The sequence below is a fragment of the Nesoenas mayeri genome (genome assembly GCF_963082525.1).
Source record: "Nesoenas mayeri genome assembly, chromosome: 19".
Lineage (NCBI taxonomy): Eukaryota > Metazoa > Chordata > Aves > Columbiformes > Columbidae > Nesoenas > Nesoenas mayeri.
In genome coordinates this window covers 12322299-12333199 of record NC_137568.1, presented here as the reverse complement: position 1 = coordinate 12333199, position 10901 = coordinate 12322299, and the positions used below count along the sequence as shown (strand labels likewise).

Below are 10901 nucleotides of genomic sequence, written 5' to 3'. Positions count from 1 at the left end.
GGCGGACCCGCCCACCCCGCCCGCGTGACCCGGGGGAGCCCGGCAACCTCCTCAGGCGGGGCCGCCTCCGCGAAGGACGAGCAAGGAGGGGTTCCCCCAGCACGCCGTGCCCCGCCCGGCTCCCGCCGCCGGTACCTGCTGCCCAGCACCGTGGCCATGGCGGCCGAAACGCCGCGGGCCTCGCCCGGGCCCGGCGGGCAGCGGCGGGCTGAGGTAGAGTGGCCCGAGGTAGCGCGGCGGGAGCGCCCCCCCTCACGGGCTGAGGCGGTGCGGCCCGAGTACCCCCTCACGGGCTGAGGCGGTGCGGCCCGAGTACCCCCTCGCGGGCTGAGGTGGTGCGGCCCGTAGCGCTCACGTGACCTGCTGTTGTCGCGTCGCCTGGCAACGGGAAGATGGTGCGGCCGGCGGCGGGTGAGTGCGGGGCTGGGCCGCGGCCTGGAACCGCCCGGGATCGGCTCCCGGTACCGCCCCCGGTACCGCCCGGCCTCCTCGGGCCGCGTGTGCCCGTGCCCAGCCCCACGGCGGGGCCGGCCTGCAGCCGGCGGGGCGAGGGGCCCGGGACCCGGCGCGGGGCCGCTCGGCCACTCACTCACTCACTCGCTCGCTCTCTCTCCCGCGGGCCGCTCCGGTCGCAGGCAGAGCCCAACCGCAGCCCCAGCACCATGGAGGAGGCCCCCGGTGCCGCAGCAGAGGGATCTGGAGTGGAATTCGGCTCCGCTGAGCAGAATATAGTCCGAGTTCCGTCACGTCTTGCTATGGAGGTGATTTATTTGGAATGCTCGCAGGGCAGCGTGTTCCCATCTGTTCCTTATACAGTGGCGTCTTTGTGGGTACAGTTTCAATAGGCAGAAGTGAAACAAGTGAGCGGTTATTGCAGAAAGTAAATTTAGTTGCAGTCCTGTGTATCAGCAACAATTTGGTGTTTCTCACTCAGCTCTTAGCACGTTTCTGCTGTAGACACTTCAAAAGGGATGTTGTCCCCATTTCCCTCATGCACATATTCGGGGTCTTTTTTGGGGTTTGCTGGTGATAAGTTTTCTTCTGTTGATACTGCATGATATTTGAATTTGGCAAATGATGATATGACATAAACTAGTGTCTCTCTAAAAAGAAAGAAAGAATAATTTGGTTACTTGTAGTGCAAGCTGGAAGACTTTCTTTAATAAATCCCCAAAGGCCTTTTTTAAATAGACGTGAGCTAGAAACACTTGTGAAATTTAAAGTGGTATGTAGAATTTCTGTCAGGATCTTTACTATCTTAATGTTGCCTGGGTGACTGTTTTTGTGAATGAGACTGAACTCCTAAATTAAACCACCTGTGCCCTGTGACAAAAAGCCGTTGTTGCAGTACCGCAGCATTAACATGGAACGAAGTGCCCAGCCCGCTGTGATGCTGCTGTTCTGCTTTTCCCTGGGTTGTGTGCCAGGCGGCAGAGATGGAGAGCGAGAGGGGCAACGAAGAGTCTGTTCCTCCAGAGCGCCGGGGAGAGACGTTTCCCCCAGCAGAAGCAGGACCCGCTGGAGCTACGGAGCCGTTCGTGAGTTCTGCACAAGTGAGACCCTATGATGATATATATGATCTTATTCACAGAATGCATGACCCATAGTTGTAACTTCAAATTCTCCTGGTGCAGTTTTATTGCTGCAAACACAAACCAATCGGAATTGGAACAGAGAGAAGTTAATTGGGCAAGCACAAACTATGCAAAACCTCTGACAGAACCGGAGAGGTTCCCGTGTTGAGCTATGCATGTGTAAAGTTTTATTGTATTGAGAGTGACACAGCTTTGCCAGTTTATCTGTATGCTGGTTTTAGAACAAAGCCCTCTTGTTGATTCTTGGTCTGCATTGTTCATGTCTCACGATGACAAAAATAAGCAGATTTTTAGGGGCAAATAGAGTTAGAATTGAAAAGCTGTTTCAGGTCCTGGATTTTATGTTTCAGGAAAAATCTCCTGAGACTTTCTCGGACAAAGTGGAATTAGACAGTTGTCCTCCTGAGCTGGGTGCCATGGAGCAGGCAGTAGCAGACAGAGGAAGTGCCATCTGTGCGGCTGAGGAACATGAGACAAGTGGAAGAAGTGAAGAAACTGTAGAAGAAACAGAACTGGTTGTCTTGGATCCAGAACATGTGAGAAGTCCTCAAATCTTGTCGTTCTCATTTGCAGACTTGCTATTTTTATTTGTATAAAATGCGTGAGGTAAATTGTAAGCAGTGGCTTAGCTGTATGCTAAAACTACATGTTTAGAAATGGCTTTTGCAAAAGAATAGTAACTCCGGAATGTGTCAACTCCCTCAATATTACCTCAAAGTTCCGGAGTGAGTGATGTAGTGGGCAAGTCTGATACTCTTCAGTACTCCTGAAAGAGAAGTACATGCAGCAAGAGCCAGCGGACAGGTCCTCAGATCCTCTTCCAATATGTTTCTGACTTGCAAATATTCTCCACAGTCATTTTCTGATATCAACAAATACCTACTATATAATTCTTCTCACTTGTTGCAGTGAGCGTAGCTAAAATAAGAATGCAAGTGCCTATGGCTGAAAACATTGACGTTTTATTTCATAGTGGGAGGAGCAGTAAGGTTTCTTCATGATTTATTTACACAAGTATGTTAAAGTTTATCAACATCATACTTCTTTACAGCCTCTGATGAGAAGATTCCAGGCTGCCCTGAAGGATTACCTCACTAAGCAGATGGAAGAAGTGAACCTGGATCTCCGCGAGCTGGTATGCGGCATTCTTTCCTTGCCTTCCACAGCAGCCCATCCCTGTGCACGCTGCCAGCCGATGTCCTGCTGTGTTTGCAGAGGACAGCCACGAAGCGGGGCAGCGTGCAGAGGGAAGAGCTGGGGGTGGTTCTGTACGGCGCGCAGCAGCAGCTGGCGCAGCTGCAGACGGATCTGCACCAGAGCCATGAGCGCTGCGCCCGGGCGGCCGCGGCGCGGCGGTGCCTGGAGGAGGAGCTGGACGGCGTCAGGCTCACCTACAGGAAAACGCGGCAGGACACAGATGATGAACGCAAGAAAGGTGACTGAGGCAGTCCTTGCAGTATTTCCCAATTCTAGTACTATGTGGAGAAGTGAATTAGAATAGGAGTCAAGCATTGGATTGAAAAATACAGTAAAATTAATCAGGAATAATGCACTCATTGGAAAGCTTGGCAGATATTCCTCGTTGACGTAATTTCATTGTTTGAAGTGCAGCTTACAAACATACCGCTTTGTAAATATTTTTCCTCCTGCCTCCTCAGTTTCTGTGATGCAGACCCAGGTTGAAAAGCTGGCCTTGCATCTCTTCTACGCGCAGAATATGGACGAGGAGATGCGTCATAATATCTTACTGATGAAACTGTCGGCAAGGAAGGCCGAGGCGGAGAAGGTCCAGGCTGAGGTGGAAAAGAAAAAGCAGGTATCCAGTAAAACTGTTGTCTTTAAAGTAAATAAACAAATACAGATGAGAGTTGGTGGTGAGTCCTGGAGGATGTGGAAGGTGTGTGGGGATGTTTTTTCCCAATAACTGAAATATACCCACATGCTTTTCTGAAACTGAGAAGCACCCACACCCCTAAGCTGGTGGCACGTACTGCCCAAAGGTTTTTGCCAAGCCTTGTAACAGAGATCACTCTTCACTCGAGCAAAGGGAGTGTGGGGACAGAAAGTTATTTAGTGAAGAAGGATCATATGTTCGAGTCTTGAGAATTAATCTGAGTCAGAACGAGTTTCACAATGAAAAGCCAACTTTGGAGACGGAGCCGCTTTTGTGCTGGAGCTCCCTCTGCTGCCTCCTGCCCGCAGCAGGACCTGCCCGTGAGCCAGGAGCTGCAGCCAGGGGAAATCAAATGCATCTAGGTAATTTTTAACAAAAGATTTAAAACCATGAAGTATTAAGGTTGCCAGCTGCTGGAGGGGTGGCGCAAATAATCCACGCTGACAGGGACAAATGCTGCTTCCGATCTGACATATTAACTACTGCAAATGGAATAATAAAAAATCAGCAAAGAAGGTCTCATGCTCTTGAATGTTGTCACGTTGAGGAGTCACTTGTGTATGGATGGAAGGGTTTCAATAAGAATCAAATCTAATCCAGTTTCTAATTTAATCCTTTTTCTAGCCTATGTTGTTCTTGTAGAGTATAGTTGATTAAGGCTGAGATTGTATTGCTCATCCTGGTCTTTGACGCTGACTCTCTAGGATCTTCTAGTAGACCTCTTAACAAGAAGAGCCTACGAGCTCCAAGAGCAGATCGCCCTGGTTGAAGCTCAGTGTGTGGCGCAGGCAGAGGACACAAAAGTAACTCGGCAAGCGGTCAGTGAGGTAGGAGGCTGCTTTTTTTGCTCCTGGCTAACATTTCCCTCTGGAAGCACTGACCGCTTTGGCTCATGCTCACTGGTAGGTACAGTCTAGGCCACAGTTGTGCAGTTTGTTCCTGTTTGCAGGAATTAAGACTGTTTTTTTCTTTAAGAATTGCCCGCAAATAATTTCGTCCCCCACCTTCTCAGCATTTTTTTTCAGACTTATGCTCGTGGTCTGGTGTGACAATAAACATATTAATTGAAGCTGCTCCTGCCCAGCATATTATGAACAGAAGACAGAATATTGCATTGTAACATCAGTTTGGTTTTACAACCTGGTGTAGATTCATCCTGGCTCCCAATTCTCTCTTCCTCAGGCTTGTATGGAGATGCAGGCTATTAACGTGGAGAAAAAGCGACTGATGAACAACTGGAGTAGCAGCTTGGTTGGAATGAAGCAAAGAGACGAGGCCTATATTGCCACCCAGGAGCTGCTGAGGTGTGAGATGGGAAAGCAGCCCCGGGAGAGCTCAGATGGTTTGCACAGGAGGGTTCCAGAAGGGGCAGTGTGGCTTTTGGCATGTTTATTACTCTATGTGCAGCATATGTCAGGCAGAACAAGTTTGCTGCTCTAAAGCACATAATAAGGTTAAAGGATAAGAAGCACCATTCTTTGTTACTATTTTCTTTATCCAAACCACACCTCTCCCCTGAAATGTGTGGGGTTTTAAAAGCTGTTTAGAGTTATTCTATTCATATTTTATTCCTTTAAAAGAGTTCCTTCACCTTTGCAACATCTCCCAACTCAAAGGCCTAGACAGCACGAAGGATTTCTCTGTTGCTTTCGGTCAGGATTTTGTGATGCCTTTAGAAATCTTCAGGAAAACCTTCCTATTGTTGCCAAAGGAAGTTTTTGTTTGGTGCGCAGTCTTAAAGCTTGACCCATTCCCCGAGAACACACAATGTGCTTTTGTACGGTGGCATCCTGGGAAGAATGGGGGGCGGGGACAGGGCTGAAAGAAGGAATTAATTTCCCTACATACATTTCCTTTTAAATCTTAATGTCTCCATCCATCTTGTGATGACTCTGCACTGTCACAGCAGACTGGCCTTTACAAAGATCTTCCTTCACATTTGAAAAGAGGGGTTTGTAGATGACTGTTAAGCACGTGAATCAATCCCTGTGATGATTTTCCATCCTATTTGCCTCTCCAGCAAGTACAGAGATGAGCTGAAGACCCTAGAAATGGACATCAATGGCTGTAGAAAGTCAATCAGGAAGGAGGAAGAGAAGAACGAGCTGCTTGTCACCATGCTGAGCCGTTCACAGAACAATGCCAAGACGACCGCGAAGCTGATTGCCCGGTGCCTCTCAAGGCAGGAGGCCCTGAAGGTTGAATTGAACACCTACAGCCGTGTTCTCCATGAGACACAGCAGGCTCTCAGCAGGACCAAGATGGTGAGAGGAGTCACGTGGAAGAAGAATCATTTGGAACTGCACACAGGTGTTTACTCCCCTTTCCCAAACAGCTGTAGTGATCCTCTCTCTGTCTTCCCTACCATTTAGGATCAAGCTACTCATCTGCGTGAGTTGCTGTTCGTCCGCAAGGATATAGAGAGAGCAATGGATGCCAAAGAGCTGCTGGAGAATGAAATCATGGAGAAGGTTCAGGAACAGATGATGTCCAGCAAAGCTGCAAATCACTTCTCGCAGCTGGCTGCAAAACTTCGCAGGAGAAGAACGGATCTGGTACGATGTGTGTTCCGCCGGGGGCTGGGGAAGGAGCCAGGCTGCGCCTTCACTCGGGTTTGTCCGTCTGCAATTGAGGGTCCGCTGAGTTTGTAACTCCAATTTAGTTCTTCAGTGATCTTATTGCAGGCGTCTGGTTTATATGAGGGAGTTGGGGCCAAAAAGGCCTGACATGTAGCATACTATTCTTTACTTTAAAAAAATGTGGCAAAATTATGAATTCTGGGCTTATTTACTGTAAAGTATTAACAGTTCTTATGTTCTGGAGGAAGCCAGTGGCTATGTGGTAGTTCTGTACTCCACATTAGACTAACGTATCTCAGTACTACCTCACGGAAGGTGGTTCGGGCGTGCTCTGTTCTCAGTTTCTAAGTACGGAACAGTCAGACCAGTCCCCAGGTTCTTCATGGCTTGACAAGTTCTTCTCTTTGGGAGTGTATAACTGGTGCAGATAGAAAAACGAGGAGATTCAGCCTAGTATCGACGGCTCCTTAGTGCTTTTCAGAGCCTTATGGCAGAGGTAAATCCTGCCGTCTTCTGTCACCAGAGGGAGAAGCAAAGGTCCAGAGAGGCTAAGTAGCTTGTTTATGGCTTGTGGGGCAGACTTGGGGGTAGAATCTAAAGCCCCCGATTCCTGTGCTTTGACGAGTGGGTGTTACAAATCACTGAGTTGCTGCTGGTGTCACTGATCTGCTTTCTGTCTCTTTATTTCCAAGGAGCTGGATTTTTGCAAGGTTGAGAATGATATCGCCCAGGTTGTTCTGAATGCAACTCACACCACCGGCAGGGTGACAATTCTGCAAAAAACGCTCGGTGAGCTGGACACGGAAATAAAAACCGTCCATGATCTGATCAGCCGCAGTGAGAGCGAGATTGCAAAGTGCCGTGTCCTGAGTGAGAACAAGCAGGCGCTCATGATCCAGTGCAACAAGAGGCTGGAGATGCTTCTTTCCCAGCTGGGCGTATGTACCTTTACACTTCAGTCCCAAACTTGACTTAATTCTTAGTGGTGGTGACTGCAGATGCTCATGATAAATGTAACTGCACAAGCGCTGGATAGTTAAAACCTTCAGACATCAGTATTGCAATTTAAAAGCTGCACTAGTTACTGTAGATGTTTATGTTTGTCAAACAGTTGTTAATGCATGTGAAGAGGAGCTGGCAGTCGGGAGTTGTGAAACGAGGGTGTGCCTAGCACAGATTCTGCAGGGAGTTGTCTCCCCCTGATGAAATGTTCAATGACCTCAATACTCCAGGAGTAAATAGGGTCTCATTATAAAATATGCGGAGACCAGCCCAGGGAGAATGGAACAGGCAGAGTGACTTACGGCACCTGGTGGTTGGTGCCATCGGATGGTTCTCAGATGGGTCCCTAACGCGGTGGGCTGTAAGGCCTTTGTGGATACCCATGCGGAATGAGGACTGTGGCACCTGCTGCACAGACTCTGCGGTGTCCAGATGTACCTGTTGTGAGACTTCAGGAGACCCTTTTGCCACGGAGCCTGAGAAAGTTTGGGGCTTCTGTTGCATTTGTTCCCGGAAGGTCAGGAATGATTAGTCTCATTCAGCCCATGGGAAATAGAGGCAGAAGGCGACTAACTGACAAAATAACAGTATTGTTGAAGTGTTTAGTTGGTGTCTCAGCAACTGGACTGGCCTTCTGCCATGATGCTTGAAAAACGTGCTCCAGCAGCTTCCACCTGACTCATCCCAAACCTTGTCCGCATGCAGGGGAAAGAACTGGGACCCCTGGAGATTGAGATCAACAAACTGACCAAGGAGATAGAAGAATGCAATTCTGAGCTGCTGATGCTGCAGAAGTACTGGCTCAATCTGCAGAAAGAGCTGGTGAAGTTAACGCAGGAACGGGAAGAGCAATTAACCTCTTTGGACTTGTTGAAGAAGCGGCTCACAATAATGCAGCAGAAGAAAGTGCGCACTGAAAGTAAGTAATTCCCTAATTCTTACTTAAAACGTTCATCCGTGAACGGACAAAAAAGGAGCAAAGGCTTACAGACAGGTAGTGCCTGCCCTTTGCCGGAGAATGCCCGCGGTGCTGCGTGTGTGAGTAATAACACAAGTGAGGCCAGTGCTGCTCTCGGGGCTGCGAGCCAGGCACCTCCTGCTGGTTTGCATTCGTTATTTCCTATAATGACCGACTCTGCCGTCTTAACTGACACAGTCGAACCCTTAGTGATCACGCCATGTGCTGCACTTCATAATTAAAGTTTGCAAGTAGTTGGTGGGTAAATGATAGTTCTTTCCTTGGCCAAAACCACCTCCTTTCCACAATAGCCTCCTTTAAAGCCTTATTCGATTTTTGGACTTGTGGAAGGATGGCTGGGTAGGTGGGACACGGCGGCTCCCGTGCGGTGCTGCCCGTTTGCCTGAGCTCAGCCCAGCTCCTGCGAACTCCCAGACTTTCTTCTGTTCGCCTCTAGATGAAATTCAGCAGGAAACAAAGGAACAGAAAGACCTGGAACGTCACATGAGGCACATGTCAAATGACTTGACAAAGTTGAATGTGCTGATCCACAAGAACAACAACAGCTTTGAGGAGCTGCAAAGCGGCAACATTATCACAGAGAACGAGTTCCTACGCTCTCTCAAGGTACAGAGGCTGGACATCTCATTTCCAGGTCTCAACCTCCCCTGCAGATCGGAGGCAAATAGCGATCCTGTAAATCTGCCTCAGTCTGACAATGTTGTATTGATTTATGCTTCTCAAACCTAGGCAGCAGAAAAAGAATCCCTTGAGCTGCAGGAGAAGCACAGTCAACTGAGTGAGGAGAAGGAAAGGCTCCTCAACAGCCTGGTGGAAGCAGAGTAGGTACCAGAGAGATTCTCGCTTTGTGCCACAGCCTTCGGGCTTGAATATGTGCCCGTGTTACCTTCCTGCTCCAGTCAGCAAACTCGCTGTTGCTCTCAGTTTTTCTCTTTCTGTCGTTGAAGGCACCAAATCATGCTGTGGGAGAAAAAGATCCAGCTGACAAAAGAGATGCGTGCGGCAATGGATTCTGAGACAGGAGAAGGCGAAATCCAGGCCATGAGAAGAGAGATTCACAGGATGCAAGTAAGTCACTGGGAAAGAAGACTGAGGAGGGGAAGCTGCACACAACATATTGGGCTTTGGAGGGGCTGAAACATAAGGCAGGAGAAGAGAAACGGGCTGCAGAAGTGGCGCCTTCGAGGCCGTGGCAGTGCTGGACACCTGGCCGCTCTGCAGGTTGAGTTAAATACACCCAGCACACACGCGCTGTGCGTTCCTTGTGCCTGCCGTGGAACTGGCTGCAGCAGAACCCAGAGCTACCCGAGAAATCTGTTTAAAATGTAATACGTCTGCCACCTTATTTTGTGATCCAAATATATAAGCAAAGAAATGTTGATTGCTAAATATTGCATCATCTTAATCATGGGTTAGGGAAATCTTCTGTCTTCTGGCAAAGCAACTTCTCCCTTCATTCTTGGGTTACTTCTGCTCTTCTGCTTTTGCTGTTGCCAGTGAGCTCCAGTGCAGCATTTTGAAGATGACTTTGGACAAGTAGCCAGTCCAGCCCTCTGCCTTCCACGTCCACACAGGGCACCTGGGTTTGGATTGGAGCAAACCGGGCCAGGGCTCATGTGTATGTGGTTCGTGTTGATGGGGAGTGTCACACAGAATACTTTGGTTAGATGCCATTCATAACCGTTCATTATTTTCAGCCTGTTTTGTATGTTGATGAACGGCAGGTCCGCTATGGCCAGCTGATGAAGCAGCAGGAGAAGATGATTCGTGATATGGAGGCGTCTGTTTCTCGTAGAGAGACCATAGCGATTCGTGGAGAGGCTCAGAACAAAATGGACAAGAAACGTATCTCCAAGAGTGACTTCCACCGCAAGAAACAGGAGCTGAGAAAGAAGATCAGCGAAACCCAGCAGGTGAGTAAGTGCAGCAGGGCTGCGAGCGCTCGCGTAGCCCGTGTCTGCCTCATCATCTGTTGTGTCAGGACACAGGCCCTGCGCCCGCACACGTGCAACATTGCACAGGGGACAGGCTTTGGAAAAATAATAGTTAAACAAAAAGGTCCTGGGAAGCTGGGAGTGCAGTTGAACTAAAGAATCTCCCATTTCCTTCTCTTCCATTTACCAGAACACTGAAGACTGCAACAGAGCCATCCTGGAGCTGGAGAGCAGCCACGCGGCCCTCAGCGCCGCCCTGCTGGCCAAGCAGCAAGAGCTGTGCAGGCTGCAGGCGGAGTCCAATGGGCTCGACTGGGACACAGAATGTCTTCGGAACACAAAGCGATGGGTGAGCGCGTCTGCCTCCCTGCAGCAGGCGAGCGGTGCAGCCTGTGCTGGCCAGGCCTTGTGTGTGGTATTTCCCTGATCTGTGGAACTGTGTGACGTGAGGATGCTGTTTTGCTGTTATAATGGGGGCTTCAGAGCAGCATCCTTCGTAAGGAGCCCTTCCTTCTCACACTGCGATGGTTACAGTCCCTGTGACACGAATCCTGTTTTTTTCTGTGCTCAGTCACCTGTCGCAGCAATTTCCGTTGTTCCTTTTCTCAGAACCTTTTGGAGATTGTGGCCTACCAGTCCCGCCAGAAGCATCTGCAGGCGCTGAAGGAGGGGAAGTACAGTCCCCTGTGCCGCACGGAACAGGCCTGGAGGGGCGAGCAGCGGAAACTGCAGGACCGGCTCCGCACCTTTGACACCATTGTCCACCGGGTCCAGCAGGAGCATCCTCAGCACCACAGGGCTCTGCAGTGGCTCCGACAGTGCCTGGGGTCCAGGCTCAGCTCGCAGGAAGCCTGACAGAGGCACAGAAAAATACCTATATAAAATATCTATATAAAATACCTAAATATATATTCTTGT

The 10901-nt window shown here is 49.4% G+C and overlaps 1 protein-coding gene across 1 annotated transcript; it reads left to right on the top strand.

Moving 5' to 3' along the window:
* Positions 1-662: 662 nt before the first annotated feature.
* Positions 663-10838, top strand: CCDC40 (coiled-coil domain 40 molecular ruler complex subunit; the record flags this gene model as incomplete). Its single annotated transcript, XM_080356386.1, has 18 exons — positions 663-761; positions 1428-1553; positions 1946-2131; positions 2647-2730; positions 2811-3030; positions 3254-3411; positions 4194-4316; positions 4672-4793; positions 5510-5753; positions 5862-6044; positions 6761-7006; positions 7776-7989; positions 8486-8655; positions 8779-8870; positions 8997-9117; positions 9774-9962; positions 10174-10332; positions 10593-10838. 18 exons carry the CDS (start codon positions 663-665, stop codon positions 10836-10838), a joined length of 2982 nt encoding a protein of 993 aa, XP_080212512.1.
* Positions 10839-10901: the final 63 nt, after the last annotated feature.